We start from the raw sequence: 26873 nt of genomic DNA on the forward strand, positions 1-26873 counted from the left end.
CTTTTAAATTGGAATGATTATATTACCAAATGCTACTAGATAAGAACAGAGACAGTATCAATGACTATAACTACCTTTGACTTGTAACTTGGGTTGATTAAGTTACCAAATCCTACTAGATAAGAACAGAGACAGCATTACTGACTATAGCTACCTTTGACTTTTTTTTTGGGTTGTTTATGTTACCAAATCCTATTAGATAAGGACAGTGACCTGTATCAATGACTACAATTACCTTTGACTTGTAACTTTGGTTGATTATGTTACCAAATACTACCAGATAAGAACGGTAACAGTATCTATAATCATAATTACTTTTGACTTTCAGCATCTCCGAAACAAAAGCAATTTTGAATAAAATACATAAACGCGTATGTAGTGTATTTCCACATTTTCACTATGTGCGGCTATGTTGTCTAGTGGTATGACATTCGCCTTCGGATCGGATGGTCCGAGGTTCGAGTCCCGCTCTGAGCATAGTTGAGTCAATGAAAAAGACTCTTTACTCACTTTCTCTCACCGTACTCTGGTATAAAATGACTACCTGGTCGTTAACAGCGTTGTTTCTGTATGAAAAAAAATATTGTAATATCGCCTAATAGGCGTCATGTCTCGTCCTACATTTTAAATGTTGCTGTTGGCTTGGGACCCCTTAAAAAGCGGTTTGAGCACTTTAGTGGATATTGCACTATAATAAATCTCAAAATGGTGATGCACTTGAGCACTATTGATAAATGCGAGTCACAACAGCAATTGTAAATGCTATAACAGTATCTATGTCTTTTTAAAGAATATGTCTTCACCATCTCTCTCTCTCTCTCTCTCTCTCTCTCTCTCTCTCTCTCTCTCTCTCTCTCTCTCTCTCTCTCTCTCTCTCTCTCATTCTCCTCAAATTTTCAAACATAATCTTCTTCCTTTAATTCCTTAGACCTTGACACTTCTATATTATCTTATCATATCTTATTTAAGTCAGAATATACGTGTCCATTGAATGCCTCATACAATAACACAAAATTACGTAGATCTTATCTCAATTTTTTTTAATAATTAAAAAATGAGCTTTTATATAGCGCAATATGCACTAGATGTGCTCAAAGCGCTTTACAAGGTGTCCCTGGTCAACAGCAATATTTAACATGTGGGACAGGACACAAGGCCTGTTAGGCGATATTACAATTTTTCGGACAAAGACAACGCTGTTAACGGCCAGGTACTCATTTTACACCTGAGTACGGTGAGAGAATGTGAGTAAAGAGCCTTTTCCAAGGACTCAACTATGCGCGAACCCAGGACCTTCCGATCCGAAACCGAGTGTCATACCACTAGACCAAATAGCCGCAGATAGCTTGTTATGCAACACAACAAACAGTTCTTATACACGTCTTTGAATGTAATGAAGAAAGATATACTAACCCAGACATATCACAACCATATAAAATCTTTCTTATATCAACTTGTTTTTAAAACTATAAATAATCAATGGCTATTCATTCTATGCGTTAAGGTAAAAAAAAACCCACAACATCCGCCAGCCTCGTTAACTGTACCAACACATAAAACCATATGTAATCTTTACTATTTATAGTCTAATTGATAAAATTTAATGACAACTAATTGTTAAAATGGCTGTCTAAAAATAATAACAAGGAGTGGAGTGACGTCAATGTTGTTCCTTCTATAAAACGTCTTACCTTGATCGCATAGTTTGTCGTCTAAAACATCCCAATAATTTCATACCACTTTCGTTATTCCAGAGAATCATGTGTCTCTACGTAATCATAATAATATAATCTTAAGGAATCATAATTTCGTTTCTAGACAATCGTGAATACATGAAGTGTTTTCGCCTTCTTCTTTTTTCACAGAAAAGACAGAATACGATCGGTATTCTGATAGCTTAACCTCCATTACACCGTGCCAAGGCTAAGACTTTCTTCACACGCTCGTTGCAGTGCCTTTATTGTCCTATTTATACACGAAGAATTACATTACTAAACATAAATTGCACAACAACAGAAGGTAGCACCGCAAACATAATATTTTTTTTTTCCTTTCTTTCCGAAACACCAGGCACAGCTGGTTCCAATTCAAAATCTCTTTAGCGCGAGAAATGTAGAATTATGAGAAAGGAATGCTGCGAAAATTGTTTCTTTTCTATTTAATATCTAGTGATTTATACACGTGAGCGTTAACATCTGCATCATCATCATCATCATCATCATCATCATCATCATCATCATCATCATCATCATCATCATCGTCATCATCATTGTCGTCGTCGTCGTCGTCGTCGTCATAATCATCATCTTCACCACCACAACCTTCACCACCACAACCATCACCACCAACTTCAACAACAACAATAGCAACAACACAATCCCATCACCATCCCGACCGTTAAACAAATGAAGGGGAAAAAACATAAAAGACAGTGTTAATAGATTTTAAAAAATATGAAAATGAACTCCATTCCTTACATGTTCATAGTTATGTGCTAGAAAACGCAGAAAGGGAGGAAAGATGGAAACATATGAATTGCAATGTCAGGTAAAAATCCAACCGACACATGGCAGTGGAAAAAAATAAAGAATAAAAAGCTACTCGATCTGCATGGAAAATATAATTGGGTAGTCTTCAACTGGCGGTCACTTACTTGTAGGGCTGGAAAAACAATTCCGAAGCGAGAAGGTAATCGGCCTACTTCACCAAAGTCTAAAACAGACAACTTTACGCCGAATAGTTTATATTCCGCAATAATGGGGATTTTTTTTTTTAGGGGTGGGGGGGGGGGGGGGGTTAAAGGTTTTTAGATTGGTGTTTTTGATTTTGCTTTTGGTTTTGTTTTGTTTTTTCTTTGTTTTGTTTTATTTTTGTTCTTTTATTTTATTTTTTTTTTGGAGGGGGGGGGGGGGGGGTTGATTTTTATTATTTGTTTTTTGTTGGGTTTTTGTTAATTGTTGAATTTTGTTTTTGTTAAGGCTATTTAGTTTGTGGTTTATTTTGTTTTTGTTTGTTTTATTTGGTTATTTGTTGTACCTTTTTTATCAGTGGGATTTATTTTTTTATTATTTTTTTTATTTGGTTTCTTATTAAAAATAAAAGATGAAGTAGGCACGGATATGTGCCTAAGCTTGAGATCGATGTTATAGTGAATAGTGCCATTAAAAAAAGCAGACAAAGGAGGGTGCAGTGATGGAATTTAAACCCACGAAAGACTCTCAGCCTATAATAATAATAATAATAATAATAATAATAATATTAATAATAATAATAATAATAATAATAATAATAATAATGATGATGATGATGATAATAATAATAATAATAATAATAATAATAATAATAATAATAATAATAATAATAATAATGATAATAATAATAATAATATATACTTTATTCATTTTTTAAAAATGGAAAATCATTTACAGACGTGGCATGCATAAAAATGTATAAACACAAAGTTGAGAATCTATGGCGACAATGTATACATATATGCAAATGCACAAAAATGTAAAAAATAGAACCAATAGCGACACTTTATATATTAATTTGATAAATTGAGATAGGCCATACCTCTGGCCTCTAGTCCGGACGTGTGTGTGTGTGTGTGTGTGTGTGTGTGTGTGTGTGTGTGTTTTAAAAAAAGTATTTAATTTAATTTAAATCACAGTTGCGCGTTAAAACTTCGAACACCATGTGACAAAAATGAATTAAGGTGACGTGTTGTCTTCGTTTTTATAGATATGAGGCCATCAGTTTTACATTTCTCTCCATTAGTCGCGCATTGTTACAAATGGGAAGTAAGTTCGAATCCTGAGAGATAAACATTGAGGTTCCCTCGATATTTTTTTGTTAGATTTAAATGCTTTATTCAATATAATCTTTTCATCAAAGTAACACTTTACAATTCAGAAAAGTGAGTGGAGCATAGCAGGCACTTATTTTGGTAACAACAAGAGGTGAATTTTTTTTATTCTCTATTGTATTCTAACACTTTACAACCTTATTGCCCACAGGGCCGGATCTACCCCGGTTTTTATTGGGTTGTTTGTCTTTTTTTTGTCTCTCTCTTTTTTTTTTTTTTGGAGGGGGGGGGGTGTTTTTGTTTTTGTGTTTTGGGGTTGTTTGTTCTGGTTGTTTTTTTTTTTTTGTTTGTTTGTTTGATTGTTTGTTTTCTTTTCTTTTCTTTTCTTTTGTTTTTTTTTTGGGGGGGGGGGGGGGTTTCTTCCATTTCCTACCCAGGTCACTCAGATGTTCTTAATACGTACTTACTTACTCACCTATGACCTCGTTTACCCCCACGTACATCATATGCCACTAGACAATTAGCATTACACCTGTTTGCTATTCATCTTACTTTCTAGTGTCCATCTAAATCTGACAAAAGTTAAGGTAAGGTGTCAGCGCCAATGTGTTGTGAGATATGAAAAGCAAAGGTATATAAAAAATTAGATAGGTAATAAATTACATGTTACACAGTGTTATCATTTCAGAATTCATATTAGCTGGTTTTCTAGTAACGTTATGTTATGATTGTTGTTGTTGTTGTTGTTGTTGTTGTTGTCTTTGCTGTTGATGATGATGATGATGATGATGATGATGATGATGATGATGATGATGATGATGATGATGATGATGATGGAGGCAATAATATTGATGTTGGTAATTGGATTGAGAAAGAGGAGCTTGACAGCTGTCAGATACTGGATATTTAAGACAATAACTAGTTTACCAAAATTCACCGTCGTCTTTTTACAAAATCAAGCGACAGTGAATCTAGTCAATAAAGTAAGGGGATTATAGGAAATGAGCGTAAATCCATGGCGTATTGTCCGTCGTTAAGATACTTTATAATATAATTTTCCCCACACAGCGAATTTACACCTGGATGTATTAACTCACTCAACCCTAACACTGACTATATCCGTAGGTTACCTGGGTTTCTTTTACCTCATGCCTATTTATTACATTTTTATGAGACAAATTATAGTGTGTTAGTTTTTACATGTTAATGGTAGTTGAATAAATCTATCTATGCATATGTTCATTTTTAATACATATTTTCCAATTTTGAAAAGTAGCAAAAATCTCTAGAGGATTGAGCGAGTTAAGTGATAATTATTTTAAATGCTCTAATACGTCTGGGTAGTCTAAAGGATAATCTGTTAGGTCCGTGATCTGGTCGTATAACACTCGCCTTCGGATCGGAGGGTCCTGGGTTCGAGTCCCGCTCGGAGCGGCGCATAGTTGAATCCTTTGAAAAAGCTCTCAACTCGCATTCACTCACCGTTCTCAGGAGTAAAATGAGTACTGACAGTTAACAACGTTGTAACGTCCGGGGAAAAAATGTAATATCGCCTAACAGACGTCACGTATCGTCCTACATGTAATATTACTGTTGGCTGGGGATCCCTTGTAAAGACCTTTGAGTGAGCGCGTTTAGTGGATATCGCGTTATATAAAAATCTCAAGTTCTTTTTATTTTGGTTTGTTTGTTTTTGTGGTGTCTTTTTTGTTTGTTTGTGTTTTGTTTTTGTTTTTGTTTTGTTTGTTTGTTTGTTTGTTTGTTTGTTTGTTTTTTTGTTTTTTTTTATGTGTGTGCTTTTTGTTGAGAGTAAATGTATCATTGTAAAAGCGCATTGATCATGGGTGCCGATTTTAGAAATGCATCATTTCTATAAATGCGTATCTATGTTGTCTCTTTTTGTTTGTTTTATTTATGTTTTGTATTTTGGGGGTGAGAGAGAGGTTACTCCTTGTTGTTTTTTTAAAATAATTTTTTGTTTGTTATTATTTGTATATATATGTGTGTGTGTGTGTGTGTGTGTGTGTGTGTGCACGTATGTGTGTATGTGTATGTTTGTGTCTTGCTTCTTTTTAAAAGAATTGTTGTTGTCATGCTAACTGTGAGAAAGAAATAAGTCAGATTAGATGAGAAAGCTCACCGTTATACTGTTCAAAATTATATTTTTTGAACACGAAAGCAATTTAACACTGAGTTCTGCTGTTTGCTTGTAGATGTGATTAAGATTAAGAACGTGTCTTTGGGTAAGTGCCAGAGAAAAATAAAAACTGGTAGTCAGAGAGTGCCAATATTATGTTCATGTGGCTATAAATAGATATTAATTGAAAACACGATTGTATCACATCCAACAAGTACGACTAATCAAAGTTGATATTCAGAAGAATAACAAGAGATGAAGTGAGTAGGAAAGTGCCAGAAGACAATAGAGAATAAAAATTTCGCGGCGGTGATGGGGGTTTGATTGGAAGAATGGAACGCATTGTCAAGATCAAGGAATTGAGGCAAGGACTACCATTAGCAATCAGCATAATCATAATGTATGCTCTATTATTGCATGTAATTTTATTTTCATTCAATTATATTATTTTCCAGAAATTTACTCTTACTGTTCTGTGTCGAAAAAGGATGATTCGTTCCTAATTAGGTACAGATGTTTTATTTTCTTACTTGGACATGAATAATGATGATGATGATGATGATGATGATGATGATGAGGAAGAGGAAAAGGAAGAGGAGGAGGAGGAGGAGGGGGAGGAGAAGAGCGGTGATTATGATGATAATGATGATGATGATGATGATGAGGATGATGATGATGATGATGATGATGATGATGATGATGATGATGATGATGATGATGATGATGATGATGATGATGATGGTGAATATGATGATGATGATGATGATGACGACGACGACGACGACGACGATGAAGATGATGACGACGACGATAACGATGATGATAACAACATTTTGCTGCCTTTAACTATTATCAACATAACAGTTTCAAAGTTATATAGTTTTCTGTGACTCCAGACGGAGAGAAAGAACATTATCATGATAGAAGTAAAACGAAATGATAATTGGAATACCACACCATACAATGATCATTTTAGCATAAATAAACACAGGAGATTTTAACCACTCTTGTCAGGTCTTACTGGTCGTTGAAACCTAAGTTCCAGCTGTAACACATTTCGCTTTTGTTGCATTGTATGTACGGTAGACAACTATTTAGAGCACAGGCATAATATTCTATCTAGTCTATCAATTACCAATCTAGGTTAAGGGGTTAGGAGTTAGGGGTAATGCGGAACAAAATGAAGAATGAATATTATAATGTTATTTGCTACTCTGTTACGATGTTAATATTGTTGAGATAAATGAAATGATTTATGTCAAAACTTTACTTTATGGAAAATCTAATAAATAAAAATCTGAAAAAAAATGTGTATAAAACAGTGCCAGATAAACCAAGAACGAAATTACATAACCCTCTGAAACATCAGTCTTCCTCGACTGGGGTGTTTCTTTTTTAAGAAACCTGCCGAAACCCAACAAAACCTGCCGAAACCCAACAAAACCTGCCGAAACCCAACAAAACCGGCTTCCCTTGTAGTATCAGGTTCATTCCCCATTGGTGCTCACCTTCTATAGTTTCAGGTTCATTCTCCTCTGGTGCCCAACTTCCTGTCCCGGCTTCAAATCCCACAGATATCCATCTTTCATAGTTCCTGGTTCACTTCCCACCTGCCCACTTCCCATAACTTCGGACGGTTTTAGTAGGTTTTCGAAAAATGAAGTACTTCTGGTTTCACTCTCAACTGGGTGCCCACCTCCATTATTTCCAGCTTCACTCTCCACTCTACCTCTCGTAGTCCCGGGTTCATTCCCCATTGATGCCCACCTTCTATAGTCATAGGTTTATTCATCTTGGTGACCACCTCCCATAGGTCGGCTTCAATCCCCACTGGTATCCATCTTAGTTCCATGTTCATTTCCCTCTGATATCCTCCTCCAGAACAATAGTCCCAGGTTCACTCCTCAAGGTCCACATCACTGAGTCCCTCGTTCATCTCCCAACTTCTGATTACTCCCCACGACTTTGAGCGGTTTCGGTGGGTTTCGGCAGGTTTCGGCGGGTTTCGGCGGGTTTCGTTAAAAAGAAAAACCGCCTCGACTGGGGATCGAACCTCAGACCTCCTGACTACCGATCAGACGTGCTACCATTTACACGCATATCTTCCGTACGATACAACTATAACCCAGCGCCTCAAAATGGTATTATGTTGAGGTGAAATAGACATAACAAATACTGGAAGGAGCAAATAATACCTTAGAAGGAACGGAATTGACGTCACTCAGCTCTTTCTTATTGGTGATAAGTTATCACTAAATTATATCAATAAGACTATAACCGTTCAAGGTTACACTTTTTTTTTTGGTGTGTGTTGGTACGTTATATCCGGCAAAAACACTATCAAATCTGGGACCTCGCGAAGTCCCAGATTCGATATTTTTTGCCAAGAAGAGGATCATTTAAATCTATTGATATTTGAAGGACGAGTTTTCTGGCAATTAAAAAAAAATATGTGTCTTTCCAGAATATGAAAGTTTGCTGGTGAATTACATTGAGGTTGGAGGTCTTGAAGTCTCATGGTTTTTGTATAATAACACTTGCTTTTGTCTTCTAGACGGCTATGTGGTCAAGTGGTATGACACTCGCTTTCGGATCGGAAGGTCCTGTTCTCGAGCCTCGCGCTCGGCGCATAGTTGAGTCCTTGAAAAAGGCTCTCCACTCACATTCTCTCACTGTACTCAGGTGTAAAATTAGTACCTGGCCGTTAACAGTGTTGTCTTTGTCCGAAAAATTGTAATATCGCCTAACAGGCGTCATATCCCGTCCTACATGTTAGATGTTGCTGTTGACCTGGAACCCCTTGTAAAGCGCTTTGAGCAAATTTAGTGGATATTGCGCTATATAAAGCTCTATTTTTTTAAATTAGAGATTGAAATAGTATTGAGGGATTCAAGGTCAGAAGGCGGAATCGTTGGGAATACCTCCAAACAATATTCCGCTGAATTAGAATTATATAGAATATTGTCTTTTCTTGCCCATGTGTCCCTAAAATGCATTTCCAGTCACTGATATCAATTGAGGAGTTTAAATTCTTAGAGTGGTCTAGTGGTATGAAGAGATGCTACATAGGGCTAGTAACAGGCAGGGATGGAGGAAGACTAACTTCTGCTTCACGCAAGTCCCCCCGACGACCATCCGGTCATGGGATTGAGTGAGTGAGTTTATTTCATTTTACTTTTATTCATTTTAACCTTAAACCGCACTATTTAGTTAGAAAATTATTTTTTTTTAACTTTTGCAAGCAAATCCTCATAGTCTTCTAAAAAGATTTTAATCGCAAATTCATCAACAAGTTTGCTTACCAGTCGATAAAAAAAATATGATAGATGTGTATGATCGTGGCCTTCGTTATGGCCTGAAACTGACCAAAAAAATGACGTCAAAATGCCAGTCTTTTGCCACAAAAGAAAACAAATCGTGAGTTGTATTCAATAGTTTAACCAATGAAATAATTTGTTTTCATGAGCTCTACTAACGACAACTCTCTAAGCGCTGCAAAAACCAAATAATGACGTCAAACTGCCAGCCCTTTTGGATTTCAGTATCAGGCTATAGATAGAATGCGCTTGGCCAAGGAGTTCACAACATTGCCATCCGGAAGTATAACGGACCAACACACAAACTTTGTGTAACCATGAACTTTTATAGTCTTGTTAATACAGTTGAGTGAGAACAACTCACAAACGCGGATGGCAAAAACAATAACAAAGGCCTGAGTGACGTCATCTGCATACTATCTATAACATAACGATGGCTTCGGTATGATACAGTGCTATAAGAACTGAATGAGGCGACTTGAAGTTGGTCTGAAAACCTAGGCTACGCTGCGGCTGCTTGACACTGCTATGATAAGAAAGAAGTTTAAAGATGAAATAATGAGAGGACATCATATTATTGAGTTGACGTGCCCTCGGTCATATATATAATAGGCGTATTATAGATAGTATGAAGCTGACGTCACTCAGGTCTTTGTTATTGCTTTTGCCATCCGCGTTTATGAGTAATTCTCACTGAACTGTATTAACCAGACTATAAGTGTTCATTGTTACACACAATTTTTGTGTGTTGGTCCGTTATACTTCCGTGTGGTAATGTTGTCAGCTTCTTAGCCAAGCGCATACTGTCTATAGGTCAAACATACAACAATTATTCTGTGCATGAGTATATGCTCCCATGCCTAAAACAACGCTACCCAATTCCCCTGTACTCTGTTCATTAACACTCGCTCTGTGTCCTAGCCATGGACGTGAGCCATCATTCCTTTCTGACGCAATGATAAGATTTGACATAATGGTATCTCTGTAATCAGCCTTGTAGATTTTTTTTGTATTTCGTTTGGCTGGTTTTTGTGTATAGAATATGGGTGCAACACGAAAGAGAGAGACAGAGAGAGAGAGAGAGAGAGAGAGAGAGAGAGAGAGAGAGAGAGAGAGAGAGAGAGAGAGAGAGGGAGAGAGGGGGGGGGGGGAGAGAGAGAGAGTGTGTGTGTGTGCGTGCGTGTGTGTGTTAGAGGGGGATAGTTAGGGAGATTTTTTTTGTTTTATTAATATGCCCTTCCGCCACGACATCATAAGATATCGTAGCCTAGGAATTCCACGAAGTAATATTATAGATAATTCATCAAACAAGATGTCTGGCGTCAAAAGGAATCACCATGTTGTCTAAGTGAGCAAATTGGGGGTTAATAATCTTGCCCAAGGAAAAAAATGAAAGTGCATGGAGCGGGGCTCGAACCCGAGACCTTCCGGTTCACGGGGCAATGCTTTAACTAGTGCGGGGCGGTCCTTGGCAAGCTTAAGGACCACGGTCCTACGGTCCTTGGGAAATGAAGACCGCAAGGACCGGTCCTAGGACCGGTCCTTTTCGACATTGAACATTCCTGAGAGACTGTTGGAAATTCGAACCGGTTTGACCTTTGAGACCATGGGATCGTTCATTCTTGAACCGTTAAAGACCGCTACACGATGAAAACCGTGGTCTACAGGAGTAAAACACACGGAGTAGTCACACTCATTTCAAATTGTAACCTAATTAGAGAAGAGGGGTGATGCCTTCTTTATTTGCTCACCGTACTTCATTGTTACTTCGATAATTTAATAAAATTTGAAATTTATCCCCATTAACGGAGATAATGGCATCGCCCAAGGCGTTGATCGAGTTGTTCGTGGCGTTGATACACACACGCAACTCCTACCCCCCCCCCCCCCCCCCCCCACACACACACACACATTAGAGGGCAGCGAGCATTGAAGAGTAAGAGAGAGAGACGTGAAGTTATAATAAGAGGGGGTGGATGAGGTAATAAGAGGGGTCGATGGTGACTTTTCGCCAGATCTAACAAACTCAGCTACCCATTCATTGCTAGGCTTTAACCACTCGAACACATCGCCCCCTTAGGGAGATGGAGTAATTAAAGTAGAGAAAAGAAGCAATAGAAAGTGCATCAAGTTGAAGAGAGAGAGAGAGAGAGAGAGAGAGAGAGAGAGAGAGAGAGAGAGAAGAGGGAGATAAGTGAGTGCGAAGTAGTGCCGCGCTGAAGACCGGTCTAGACCGCGGTCCGACGGTCTTTTAGCTGTGAACCGAAGACCGGTCCCTTAGGGGAAGATCGGCGGCGGTCCTCACTTCTTATCACCTTTCAACTAGTGCGGGGCGGTCCTTGCAAGGACCACGGTCCTACGGTCTCGCGCCATAGCCTACTACTTCCCCAGCGCAGGGTTGCCAGATTATTTTTCAACAAAATGCCAGGGGAAGACTCAAAAATGCCAAAACACTCAAAAAGATGCCAAAGTCTGTTGACTCCCACCCCCACTAAGAAAACTACTCACTTTTGATAGACAATTTACTATCATATCCTGGTGGCTTGCGTGTTTTCTTTTCTTTTTCTTATCTTTTTTTTTTTTTTTTTTTTTTTTTTTTTTTTGAATTATACAAAATTTCCTGTTGGGGTAATTATTTACCTACTGACTACTAAGTGGAGTGCTAAACCACTACACCACGGTTGGATTTTAAGAATGAAAAAGAAATGTGAAGATGTTTGTTTTTACGCGTTTAGAAATAATTAAGAAAAGGTGTCATTTGAAGTATAATATACAAGAAAAGAAAATGCCAAATGAAAATGCCAAATGCCAAATGATTTTTCTAATGCCAAACGGTTTTCAAAAATGCCAGATTTTTGGAATCTGGCATTTAAAATGCCAAACTGGCAACCCTGCCCAGCGATTCGTTGCTTCGGTTGCCTATCTTCCACCAATCACCACCCATCCCACTTAATTAATCGCACCCACCCCCCTTTGCCATACACTAAACGACACAGACGACCATACAGGCAGACGACCACCAACCTCCACTCCGCAAACGCCCTTTCGTGTGTGAGATGGGGGGAACAGGAGGCGCACGCCTTGGACGATTCCATTATACGGGGTAAATTTCAAAATTTACTACACCATAAAGATCGCAATGACAATGATCTATGGTGAAGGCATGACCCCTCTTCTCTAATGGGTTATTGTTTGAAATGTATGTGACTACTAAAGATGTGTGTGTGTGTGTGTGTGTGTCGAACCTAGCAAGTAGAAAATCCGATTTTTTGTTTTCTTTTGTCCATCTCTTGTCACCACTCCTTTCTATCGCAGTGTTGTCATTTAAAATAATACAATAATATTAAAATTTCGTTGGTGTTTTTACTAATCAAATAATATGAGTTTCATTAGTTTCTTCCTTCCAAAAAACCCAGTTATAACGTCTGAATTTTAAAAAAGTCCAATAGAATATTTGGGGACCCCGATAGCTCAGTTGATAGAGCACTCTCTTTATACGCAAAGGGCCAGAGATCGATCCCGGGTGCAGTCGATTTTTTTCTGAATCCCTGTCTACTCAGCAATGAATGGGTAGCTGAGTTTGTTAGATCTGGCGAAAAGTCACCATCGACCCCTCTTATTACCTCATCCACCCCCTCTTATTATAACTTCACGTCTCTCTCTTACTCTTCAATGCTCGCTGCCCTCTAATGTGTGTGTGTGTGGGGGGGGGGGGGGGGTAGGAGTTGCGTGTGTGTATCAACGCCACGAACAACTCGATCAACGCCTTGGGCGATGCCATTATCTCCGTTAATGGGGATAAATTTCAAATTTTATTAAATTATCGAAGTAACAATGAAGTACGGTGAGCAAATAAAGAAGGCATCACCCCTCTTCTCTAATTAGGTTACAATTTGAAATGAGTGTGACTACTCCGTGTGTTTTACTCCTGTAGACCACGGTTTTCATCGTGTAGCGGTCTTTAACGGTTCAAGAATGAACGATCCCATGGTCTCAAAGGTCAAACCGGTTCGAATTTCCAACAGTCTCTCAGGAATGTTCAATGTCGAAAAGGACCGGTCCTAGGACCGGTCCTTGCGGTCTTCATTTCCCAAGGACCGTAGGACCGTGGTCCTTAAGCTTGCCAAGGACCGCCCCGCACTAGTGCGAAGGACTCACATAGTGAAACATCATACTCACACAAAAAGTGAGCTTTCATTAAGCGTAATATCTACTAAATTTACTCAAAGAGCAAGGTCTCTATAACCAAGCCTCAGAGTTCACGCGTTTTCTACCCCCTCCCCCCCCCCCCCATCTGTTTCCCTTCCAATGATGTTGTCTGTCTTTGTTCTGAACTAAGATTCCTCGGGGTTTTTTCCCGGTTCTGGCAGCGATCCTTAGATGAGAGGGAGGCAGTTAATTCCATTTTTCAAGAGATGATATAATTTCATGTAAATCATCTCTCTGTTATGTGCTATTATACTTATCATTTATGGATATATCATACTTTGTAAACATTCGAGTATATCTGATCTGTCATAGCGGGATCCTTTTATTGTGCCTAGATGGTAATTTCATATAATTAAAATAGGCACATCTGATTCTGTAGATTGATCATGGAATAATCTTCTGTTCTCTATTTGAACCAACCGCCTTAAGCTTAAGAATATTCAAAGACAAAGCAAGACAAAGGCGGTTGGTTCAAATAGGGAACAGAAGATCATTCAAAGAAAAAGAAAGATTTGTCTTTCTTTTTCTTTGAATAGACAATCTTCTGTTCCCTATTCGAACCAACCGCCTTTGTCTTGCTTTTTCTTTGGTGCTCTTAAGCTTCAGATCTACAAATTTTCCTCTTTAATCTTCCCTTCTATTTGCGATTAAATGACCTAAATAAATGTGTCGCAAGCCCGTAAAACCACCAGAGAAAAATCCCACAAAAGACAAAGCAAAAGACCAAATTCAAAGCGCGAAGTCAACAGCACCTGCAGAATGAGACAGAAAGCATTTAAAGTGCTACTATATATATATATATATAAAACCGAATTTACAACAATATCGAGGAACAAAGAGGAATGGAAAAGAACAAAGAAAGTCGGCTCACTAATTGGAGACACCGAGGATGTACAAAGAAGAAAACAGCTATCAAACGCCGCACTCAGTAAACTCACCAATGTATGGATTAGAGGTGACAAAATAAAGAGAAAAACCAAACTGAAACTGTACCATGCTCTTGTAAAACCGGTACTTCTGTATAACTGCGGCACTTGGGCGTTGACAAAATCCGAAGAAGAACATCTGGATGCCTTCCATCGCACACAGCTAAGAAGGGTACTGGACATCAAATACCCCAAAAAGATCTCAAATGAATCACTCTATAAGATCACAAAAGAAAGACCAATCTCCCTTGACATTTTACAACAACGATGGCAACTTTTCGGTCACATACTACGCAGGGACAAAAACATACCAGCAAACCAAGCCATGTCGGGATACTTCCAAAAACACGGGAATCTTTTCAGAGGAAGACCGATCACAACACTCCCTGTGATCCTAAACAAAAACCTCACAACACTTGGACAAAGCATTAGTCTCATAACGGCAGGGGACCTTGAAAATCTGAGAACCCTAGCAGAGGACCGGCAATATTGGAGACACCTCACACAGGAAATACTGGAAACAGCCAAGGCGACCCGATCTTTCGGTCGAGACGCGAAAGGCATCTAAGTCAGTAAGTCAAGTCATATATATATATATATTATATATATATATATATATATATATATATATATATTATATATATATATATATATATTTTTTATATATATATATATATATATATATATATATATATATATATATATATATATATATATATATATATATATATATATATATATTTCGCCAGAGACAACGCTGTTTCTGGACAGGCACTCATCTTACATCTCAGTATGATGAGATAATCTGAGTAAAGACCATTTTCCAAGAATTCATCTTTGCACCGCAAGAGCCGGACTCGATCCAGAAACTTTGAGGCCATAAGCAGTATGACATACCACTGAACTACAAAACCGCACAATAGAGAATACGTGATGGATGGGAATAAGAGATAAGACAGAAGAAAGGAAGGACAAATATAGAGGGAAAATAAGAGAGGGGAAAGGGCGTGGTATGATTACATATATAAATTCATAGTTGAATAAATGGATAACTAACTGTATACTAGAATAAATACACAAAACAAAATGGGTGGACGCAGAGATGTAAAAGGAAAGAATCGTGGGTATAGACATGCGAATACGAGTAGAGATGGAGGCTTTTCATAGTTCCCAAGAAGACAAAACGGAACGTATTCACGAAACGGTACAGACTGTGTTGCATGCATTTGATTATGCACCACAAACATTTTTTTCTGTAATAATATTTAGATTTAAGTAAGCCAGTTTGCATTTTCAAAAAATATGAACCCCTTCGTTGGCGTGGCAATTTATGTATTTTGAGGAGTGAAGAATGAAGCATGAGAACCCAATTTAACTTTTTAAAATGGCTGGATAGAAGAAAAATAAGATAACACGAAGTCATGAGGGCTAATCGGACTCGGGTTTCTGTGGTTGTTTATTGTACACAAAACAAACGGGGGGCATGTCTGTCACCGAAATCCATTCTCCTGATGCCATAAGTCTGATAAAACGAAAGACGAATGGGGGAAATATGCTCTTCATTTTTAACAGAGATGATATAATTGCCCATGGCAAAAACCGAGTACGTAGATAGCACAGATAAACGTTTTAAAAAGGAGCCACCCATTTGCTTTCTCATGACATCTTCGCTGACTAAAAGCGATGTACGTTTTTACCAATGTTCTATTTTCTTTTCTGTCAGGGAAGCTTTTTTTTCCATTTCACTGCGAACATTTCAAGAAATCCAACAAATCGAAAAATGTAATACATTCTTTCAACCAGCGTGAAAAATGTGAAATCTTGTGCACGCGATGTTCATATCAGGGTAAAGCAATTCCATGCACTTTTGTGTTTCAGAAGTTTCTAATAAAGATAACGATTGATATGATAAAATCATAAAAATTCCTCTGCATATCAAATTCATCGATTTTCTTCAAATCTTGCGATATATCATGTTGTTATATATATATTATATCGCTTATCAAACAAGCAACCTTGGCCATGTGCATTACAGATTTATGTTTTAGAATAATATTCGTAATCTTTCACAGTTTTCAAAGAGGTTCAGCCACCATCTGCAACACCTTTATTTTAACCCATTAGAAGTGCGAGACTGACTTTCTCTCTAGACCTAGATATATATTATGATTTACTTTTTTTTTGCGTTGCTTTTTTAATTTTATCTTTGCGGTTCTCCTTGGAAGTTGTTTTTTTTTCGTTTCTTTATTATTCTATCTGTGCCTAAATCAAAAACATAGAAAGACAATTTAGTATTTGTGTATTCGGAATTGGAAGCAATTTGCCCGACAAGATTCTCTAAAAGATCTTTTTGCAAGATTGCACATCTTTGGTTTTTTGCGATGTTATCTTCAAAATGCCATTACGGGGATTGTATCAATGTCCAACTAATTTTACACGCCATTTTAGTATGAATCCCCTGGTGTTGCGTTTGCAGTAAGGTATTCAGAGTTCAAATTTATATCGTATCGTATCCTATCGTTTAAGAGCTAATAATAGGTTCTAAAAACATGCTCTATGTAACTTTTACGCATAGGTAAAATTTATCAATTATATAATTAGTATTCAATGTGAATTAATTGATAATATTGAGAATTAAATATCTAATACATGAATAAGTGTTATATTCAATATTCGTAGTATAATTAACTCTATTTACATTATTTGGCAGGTCCAAATTGTATATTCGAGAGTTTCAAATAATTGATATACAAAATACAATAATATCCTATGTCATGTTACATCATTCGTCAAAATCAAATATTATGTTGGTATGCTCTTTATCAATGGCATTCTTAAAATTATTGATTGAATTAGATTTTTTTATCTCAAACTTTAGATAATTCCAAATTGTCACAGCCCTTTATATTAGATTATAATTCCTTATTGACGAATTACATCTTTCAAAAGATATATTAAACGTATCTCCCCTAATGTTTGTAACATGTGAATAATTTAAAAAATCATTATAACCTATATTGTCAGCATGCACGAGTCTATATTATACATGAATAAGATCACCTCTTATTCTACGACATTTTAGTGGAGGCAAATTTAGATACTTTAATCTTTCTAAATAGGATAAACGTCGATTGTCAGTTGTACGTTTTCAATGTTAACAGACCGTCGCTTAAATAAGGGACTCCAAATACTGTTTCCATACTCTAGACACGGTCTTATACTGCATCATTAATTATTAGTAAGTTCCTGAGAAGATCTCTGTTATAAGAAACCACAGGATTCTCTCTATCATTATGCCATCATAATATCTCGGCTAGTATTTAAACGTTAGACAAGGCTTACCAGTGACCATGAATACGTTTTTGTTTTGTTTTGTTTTTGTTTTTGTTTTAATTTTGTCTATTGTTTGTTTTGTTGTTTTTGTGTTTGATTGCTTTTGTTGTTGTTTTAATGTTTGCTTTTTTTTTGGGTATGTTTGTCTGTATGCGGATGCAGGGGGGGGGGGGGGGGGTAGAGTTGCATTGTTTTGTTTTGTTTTTGTTTTTTTCGGGGTTTTTTTTTTGTTCTTGTTGTTTTATTTTATGTCGGTTTGGTTGTATTTTCGGGGGGGGGGGGGGGGGGTGTATTTTTTTTTATGAGGTTGGTTTTTTTTTTTGGTTTTTTTTTTTGGTTGAGGGGGGGGGGTGGTTTGTTTGGTTTGGTTTTTTTTTATTTTTTGGGTTTTTTAAATTTTGTTTTGCTGTGTGTTTTTTTTCTTTGTGTGTGTGTGTGTGTGTGTGTGTGTGTGTGTGTGTCTGTACGTATGGTCTTGAGTCTGGCATTTTCAGTGCATTGACCCACAGAAGTCAGGTATGACTGATCATCGTACTAAAGCTTGTGCTGAAGATTTAAAAACCAGGGACATAAATCATAACAAGCGTCTTTAACTGTGAAGAATGGAAACTGTCCACCATGGGCTCCTGTTCTGGCAGTGAAAGTAAACCTATCAAGCCATTCATGAAGAGTGCGATGAGAACCCTGAGAAATGTGACTATGTGGTCTTGTTGTATGACACTCGCTTTCGGATCGGAAGGTCCTGGGGTCCAGCCCCGCTCTGCGCATAGTTGAATCCTTGGAAAATGTTCTTTATTCAAATTCTCTCATCGTACTCAGGTGTAAAATGAGTACCTGGTCGTTAACAGCGTTGTTTCTGTCCAAAAAAATGCAAAATCGCCTGACACGCGTCATGTCTCGTCCTACATGTTAAATGTTGCTGTTGGCCAAGGACCCCTTGTAAAGCGCTTTGAGCACGTTTAGTGGATTTATAGCGTTATATAACAGCTCAATTTTTTTAATGTGACTCACCGCGTCAATCTGGTATTAGATCGGAATTGAACTAGATGAAGAGACTTGATTTGAAAGAGAAAATCATAAGAATTGTAACCCTTCCCTACCGGCCATTTTCAGGATTTCCCCCAAATACTTCACAACGGACCTGTTCATAAATGCAGATCTGACATCCGAACCTACTTATGGGCCTTGTTCAACATTGTTGTAATGGACAATATTTTGCGTCATATTTTGAGATTTCCATTACAACAATGAGTCCATAAGGAAATTGAGTTATCAGACCTGCAAATAAGTGCACGACGTTCACAACCAATCAACACAAAAATAAATGGGGTTTTTTTTCACTCAAACACAAAAGCAGTAAGATGAGACCAAATTGTTCATAATTAATTTGTTCAACAAAACGAGCTGTACAACACAGTGTCATGTTTTTACGACAATGATATACAATATTCTTTAACTTTTGCGATCAAAAGAAATCAGAATGAGGAAAAAATGGCTACAGACTGAATCGTAACGAATGTGACTATTTTCTTTACATTGGCAAGGAGAGGGTTAAAACCGTATTCTACTTTATGAAAGTATTTATCTCAATAGACAGGTAGATAACCACGCATCTCGGACAATCGTCATAATGTAAACAATGACAGTGATTGGTAGACACAGCAAACTACACATGTTTTACTATCGATGGTTTGTGATTATGTAAAATACCCACTGTTCTACCGCTTGATCAATAGAACCAACACAGAAAATTATGTGTAAACCTAAACGTTTATAATCTGATCAAGAAAATCGTGTGATAACTAGTCACTCATTCGGCGGTATAAAAACAATAACAAGGATCAGAGAGGGGTCGATTCCATTGACGTTACTGTTTATAAACAACCAACTATGTTTGTCCGAGCACGTGTGAGGGTGTGTCACAAAATTCATGTTTTGATTGGTCAAAAATCTACCGGTTAATTCAAATCATGTAATGTTAATTATAAATATTCGATGCATAATTGAAGTTTTGGGGAAATCATAATATTTCAACGACGTTATCGATTAAATGCGGCTATGTGGTCTAGTGGTATGACACTCGCTTTCGAATCGGAAGGTCCTGGGGTCGATCCCCGCTCGGCTCATAGTTGAGTCCTTGGAAAAGGTTCTTTATTCACATTCTCTCACCGTACTCAGGTGTAAAATGAGTACCTGGCTGTTAACAGCGTTGTCTTTGTCTTAAAAATTGTAATATCACCTAACAGGTATCATGTCCCGTCCTACATGTTAAATGTCGCTGTTGACCAGGGACCCCTTGTAAAGCGCTTTGATCACATTTAGTGGATATTGCGCTATATAAAGCTCAATTTTAGAAGCTCAATTTTTTTATATAGCGCAATATCCACTAAACGAGCTCAAAGTGCTTTACAGAGGGTCCCTAGCCAACAGCGACACTGAACAAGTAGGACGAGACATATATTCTTACAATTTTTGCGGACAGAGACAACGTTGTTAACGACACTGTACCCATTTTACAGAGTTCAATGAGAGAATGCGAGTAAAGAGCCTTTTCCAAGAACTCAGCTATGCGCCCCTCAGAGCGGGTCTTGAATCCAGGACCGAAGGCGAGAGTCATACCACTAGACCAAATTGTCGTGAATTCCCAGGTTTGAGAGTTTTTGTCAAGATGAGGGTCATCTAAATCGATAGATATTTGAAGGGCGAGTTTTCTCGGCAAATCTTTAAATACATGTTTTTCCAGAGTACGAATATAGAATATCTGGTAACACGGAGCCGGAGTTTATCCTGGTTGTATAGCGTGAATTGGACGGTAGCAATTGCTTGCTATCCTCTAAATAGAACGTTCGTCTATCGCAAAGTACTTTCCGCGAAGTCTAACAGACTCAGATACACATATTACTTGGGTGGACAAATGGGTCAGAAAAAAATCTCCGATAGGTCAGCACCAGTTACTAAGTTACTATGCGCCATTACGAGGGAAGTGACGTCACGACTGTTGAATCGTATTAAGCTGGACAAGAAACTCTATTGACTCGATGGACGATGCATATTCATGAGAACGAGTTAGTAACACTTTGAAAAGGGGTTGTTTCGGGCCTAATATTTTCTTCAAATGTGGACGAATTAGAATTATTTTCAAATCAGAGACTTTAGACCAATTCACAGAGATCTCGGAATTTTTGACATTTGAAATGAATTTGTTAAAGAGATCTTTTTGTCAGTAAGGACGGCAGAAGAAATAATGCCTTTGAGATCAAAACTCAGCTGATATTGTGGTCATCTTGTTACAGAGTAAATTTAAGGTTTGATTTATTATTTTTTCAATAAGCACATTTCTATATCTAGATGAGGGGGGTAGATAGCTCGGTTAATAGAGCACTCGCTTCACATGCACGAGTTTTATTTTTTTTTCTGATCCTCCTGTCCACCCAAGCTGTGATTGGGTAGCTGGGTCTGTTTGATCTGGTGGAAAGTATTTTACTATAGATTAGCGTCATATCCATAGAGTAGTAAGCAATTATTACCATTGCCCGCTTCACGCTGTAAAAACCGGGGGAAACTCCGACTTCATGGCCTAACTTTATATCCAGATGTACATATTCGTTAAAACTAAATCCAGTTGGTGACAAAAGGGTTGTGGGCATTGGTTTAGCTTCCCTAATCTGTTTCACCACCTGCGATGGTTGTAATGACTTCATGTTGAGCACAATGACAATAATTATAGTATAACGAGATTTTTTTTTCAATGGTCTGTAATTTTGAGGGGGGTCCCAATAGTTTGCTCCGCATACAAAGGGACAGAGGTCGGTCCAGGGTGAAGTCAATAATTCTCTCCGATCCCGCCCAGCAGGGTCTGTTAGATCTGACGGAAAGTACTTTGCGATAGACTACCATCCTATCAAAAGGGTAGCAATCAATTGTTATTATTTATTTCATGCTATAGAAACCGGGATATACTCCATGAGCCTAATGACTCTTAAAGGAGCAAATCACTGTATTACGTCTACACATCAGAGGCTGTAAACTAAATTACACACGAACTGGATGGAGTTGTCAGTAGTTCCCTACCACGACCATGTCCTCTGCTTGAATTGAAGCCCAAAAGGAGGAACATATCGTGGGCCAAAGAAAAGTAATCTCTCTTCAAAGCAAGTTTTAGAACAGGATTCTTAAAAAAAAATAAACATGACAAGCTGAAGAGATGTTATTTTCAATAGAACGAACGGAGCAAATTTAATAGAAGATGGCGAATACTACTCAGGCAACATTACATAACTGATAATACTCTTCAACAGTCGTAACGTTACTTCCCTCATAATGACGCATGGTAACTTAGTAACTGGCTCTAAACTATCGGAACATCGGACGCCCTTATGAAGTATTTCTCCGGCGAGCATAAAAGCGTATCCAAAAACATAAATTTAATCATGTTTTGACTTTTACACATTCTGATCACAAGACATATGAAAAGTTCTAGCCAGCATAAATAATAAAAAGTAATGATTTTCTTTGTTTAGAACCAAGATGGCAACGGTTGCCGGGCGGCGTGACATCAGACTACTGAATCCAATTGTCATCCAAACGATATAATATAATACTGAACTGGTCCTTTTGCATTTCTAAAGGAGAGCATAGGTGTAGAACATAATATAAGAACTGCTAAATTAAAACAAGTTCATAATATAATAAATCGTACAATAAATTATTCAAACTTAAACCGGAAGACAAACAGAAAAACAAATCTTTTACTTCAGAAAATTACAAATAATGACTACTCTTATAGAAACATACACAGGATATGACTAACACTTTTTTTTTTTAAACAACTCTAATTATTAAACATCCATGTTCAAAAATATTTTACAATATCCATTCTTATTCAGCGGATTATTAAAATGTTGCAGTAGTGTCTTGGGCTACATTACCTTTAAATCTAGTTAGTCTTCATACATAACATTAGGGGCCTTACTGGGAGAAATGGATCAAACACGAAGCATTCTCAATATCTCCATCATTACGTTAGAAATACATCTATCAAACCCGTATCATTTCCACTTGCTTAAATTATTAACACCTCTGGTATATGGTTGTAGCCCGTTATTTATCTAGAAAATAAGGCTGGATCCTGGGTTTAAAAAAAAAAAATCTGACCAACGACATCGGTTATCTCTTCGTCCTAGTTTTAAACGACCCAACAAACCACCGTGCACAGATTCGCAAGTCCGATAACAGAACTTATTTATGGGCTTGAATTACCATTGTTGTAATGGGCACTACTTGCGTTGGTTTTGAGAGTAATTCCATATCAACAATGATAACAATTTGGGTTATCAGACCTACAAATAAGTACATCTCGCCACAAACTCATTGTCCAAGAAAAATTAGATATCGTTTAGTTGCAATGGATAATATAATTATATTTATGCATAATATCGATCCATTTATTTGGATTTATCAATGTTATGTATGATTTTATGTTTATCATCATCATCATCATCATCAACATCATCATCATCATCATCATCATCATCATCATCATAATCATCATCATTGTCAGAATCATAGTTGTCATAGTCATTCATTGTCATTGTCATAGTTTACGTAGTGGATGTAGTATAGAATCATTATCCTTATTATCATCACTTATGTTACTTTACTGTTTGCCCTCAAACATACAATGCATAAACGAGCATCATCCTCTTTTAGAAATGACATTATAAAGTTCATACAATAAAATTAACATAATATCCAGTCATGGCCCACTCACCTGCTAAGACAGCTTATCCTTGAAAAACAATACATCGTCTCGCTGTGCTTATCCCCTCGAATTAAACTAAACATTTAATTTAATTCACTTCCAGTGATATTTTTGAACACCTCTTACAAGCCATTCTTTTCGATTGAAAACAAAAACATAAAATTATCTAATTCTCTGTAGCATAACAGTCATTTTTTACAATCACCTATTTTAACCTTACGAACTTTAAGATTATTACTCTAGATATAGTTAGAGTATTATAATGTTACGAGTCGCATTCTCTCTACTGCCCCCTGCAATTTTGTACGGTGATTATCTCTCTCTCACTCTCCCTCGCTCTCTGTTGGAAAAAAAATATTTTGTAGAATCAGGACTCACGAATGTAGATGTGCGTACGAGCGCGGACGTGAATAGCACAGAAGAAGAAAAAAAAAATGAATGAAGATAATATAAAGACAGATTGCATAATGTTGGCAATGCCAGAACCATGTTGTACTAAATGGTTTTGTGTTTTTGTTTGCTTGTTTATTTGTTTGTTTACAATTTTTCGGACAAAGACAACGCTGTTAACGGCCAGATACTCATTTTACACCTGAGTACGGTGAGAGAATGTGAGTAAAGATGTTTTTCATACACCGATGCCTACTACTTAGCTTGTCTTTGTTGGATAATCAACATTGTTTCCAACGTGAAGTTAAGTGATGTTTACTTTATGCTATGTCGGGTAGAACAGGTTTATAACATTCGCTGACTCATGATCTGTTTTTCAAGAGGGGTTGCAATTTTGACTATAGCAGGATGTAGAAGAGGAGGATGATGGTAGTAGTAGTAGTAGTAGTAGTAGTAGTAGTAGTAGTAGTAGTAGTAGTAGTAGTAGTAGTCGTCGTAGTAGTAGTAGTAGTAGTAGTAGTAGTAGTAGTAGTAGTAGTAGTAGTAGTAGTATAGTAGTAGTAGTAGTAGTAGTAGTAGTGTAGTAGTAGTAGGTAGTAGTAGTAGTAGTGTAGTAGTAGTAGTAGTAGTAGTAGTAGTAGTAGTAGTAGTAGTAGTATAGTAGTTAGTAGTAGTGTAGTAGTAGTAGTAGTAGTAGTAGTAGTAGTAGTAGTAGTAGTAGTAGTAGTAGTAGTAGTATAGTAGTTAGTAGTACGTGGCAGTAGTCATAGTATAGTAGTAGTAGTAGTAGTAGTAGTAGTAGTAGTAGTAGTAGTAGTAGTAGTAGTAGTAGTATTTGTAGTAGTAGTAGTAGTAGTAGTAGTAGTAGTAGTAGTAGTAGTAGTAGTAGGAGGAGGAGGAGGAGGAGGAGGAGGAGGGGGGGGATGTTGAGAGGAGAAGAGAAAGATATTAAAATAGACATGACAGAAGTTTAAAAAGCAACCTGGAAAATATCAGCTGATTGCGAGAAGATTAGGGCTCAGCCTACATCGGATAAAAGAATAAAGTGTCTTCATCGGTGATGCCTATTGCGAGTACATTAATTTACCGCATACGCGTACAAAAAAATAAGGGAAAAGTACACGAGAAGATAATTAATAGATAAGAATGAGGGGAGGAACAAAAGAGTTTTGTTAATCGAGAGTAACGGGGAGTGAGTAATCCATTTGCACTGGTAATGGAAAGTGATTAATTATCATCATTTGGCGTACATTTCACTACAAGCCCACCCATCGTTTGTACTTCATCTTTCTATCCATCCTTTGGCTCCTTTGTTTGTTTGTTTTCTTGTTATTTTATTTATTGGGGGGGGGGGGGGGGAGTTGGTTGTGGGTTGTTTTTTTTAATAGAGGGGAGGTGTTTTGTGGTTTTCTTAATTTGTTTTATCCCTTCTTGTTTTGTTGTTTTTTTCTGTTTTGTTTTGTTTTGTTTGTTTTTTGTTTTTTGTTGTTTTTTTTTATGTTGCTGTTGTGCTTTTCCCAGTGCTTTACAACGCTTCTACACTTTAAGGTCATATCGGCGATAGTTTAGTTTGTATTTCCAAGCACCAAAGGAAAAGTAAGGGAAAGGCAATATAATGCAAACAATATCCCAATCAATTACCGTGCGCCTTGTCGAAGACTAGTTTTTTAAAAGTCACACCAAGAAACAGGCAAAGAATCCTCGCCAAGAAATACTTACAAAATGCATAATATAAATGATTAAGAATTATAACAATATATAACAGAATGATTATTTTCTTTATCTTTTATCTTTAAAAAAAAACATACAATCAACTGCTTCCCTCTCAGGTAAAAAGCTCAACTGGGGCTGGTGTAAGACCTAGCAATTACATGACATGGATAGAGAGAACAGATAAGGAGGAGGGGGGATGAAAAAAACACCAAGAGATGAACCCCTTTGCCCATCTTCCTTTGTATGAGATTGTAATGATTGAAGGACACATACAGAATTTCCAAATGCCAGCTAAAATACGCCTTCAGTGTTTTGTTCATCGTTTTTGTTGATAAAGGGGAAACTCGAAAGGTCCACATTATCTGTTTTCATCAAAGTGAATCTTCCATTCCATGTTCTATTGTTATCTATTTCTTCGAGCTTAACCCTCTCCTTACCAACTATAGGAAAATCGTCACATTCGTTACGATACAACCAGCATTTTTCTTATTCAAATTTCTCTTGTACATCATAAATTTAATGAACAGTGTGTTGTAGAGCACGTTTTGCTTAAGAAATTATGTATGGCAAGAACTTTACTGCTGTTATGTCTTGAGTGATAAAAAATATATTTTTGTGTTAGTTGGGTGTGAAGTTTTGGGGGAAATCCTGTAAATGGCTGGTAAGAAGAGGGTTAAAGACAGCCATTTTAATTCGTTCTCACTGAATTATATAAATCAGACTATATAAACGATTAAGGTTAGAGATATAGTTTTGTGTGCTGGAACGGGTACGTTATATCCGGCTGACGGTTGTTGTGAGTATTTTACCTAAGCACATAACATCAATAGATTGGTGAAAATCAATTACCTTCACCTACAACCTGTCAACATCTTAGCCCTCTCCTTACCAACCACATGAAAATCGTCACTTTCCTTTACCATCCAATGAATGCATTTCTTAATGAGGTTTATTTTGTACATCACAGAATAATAACTAAATGCTGTTTTGTAAAGTTCGTCGTACTGAAAAAAAAAATTATGTATACATATTGCATGTACTTTTTGGTTTTGAGTTTGAGTTCTTTTTTTTAAAGGGGGGGGGGGGGGGGGTGCGGGTGGAAACGATAGCTCAGTTGGTAGAGCACTCGCTTCACACGCAAATGAACTGTGATCAATCCCGGGTGCAGTCGAGATTTTTTCTGACCCTCCTGTCCATCCAGCAGTGATTGGGTAGCTGGGTTGAAGATTTGGCCTGGCGGAAAGTACTTTGTGATAGACTAGCGTCCTATCCAAAGGAGAGC

At 37.2% G+C, this 26873-nt stretch overlaps 1 protein-coding gene across 2 annotated transcripts in view; it reads right to left on the reverse strand.

Moving 5' to 3' along the window:
• The window catches only part of LOC144973179 (uncharacterized), a 41555-nt gene extending 17775 nt beyond the window's left edge, over positions 1–23780 (reverse strand). The window contains exon 1 of one of the 2 annotated variants that reach the window (XM_078915309.1): positions 23498–23780. In XM_078915309.1, coding sequence (XP_078771435.1) covers positions 23498–23571 — 74 coding nt within the window. In that variant the 5' untranslated portion in view covers positions 23572–23780. Of the gene's footprint in view, positions 1–1691; positions 1933–23497 lie in introns of those variants that run through there. The other variant, XM_078915308.1, reaches the window with a different exon arrangement.
• Positions 23781–26873: the final 3093 nt, after the last annotated feature.

The sequence above is a fragment of the Berghia stephanieae genome, chromosome 5, assembly GCF_034508935.2.
Source record: "Berghia stephanieae isolate SIO BIC M18660-M18661 chromosome 5, UCSD_Bste_1.3, whole genome shotgun sequence".
In the NCBI taxonomy this organism is placed as follows: domain Eukaryota; kingdom Metazoa; phylum Mollusca; class Gastropoda; order Nudibranchia; family Aeolidiidae; genus Berghia; species Berghia stephanieae.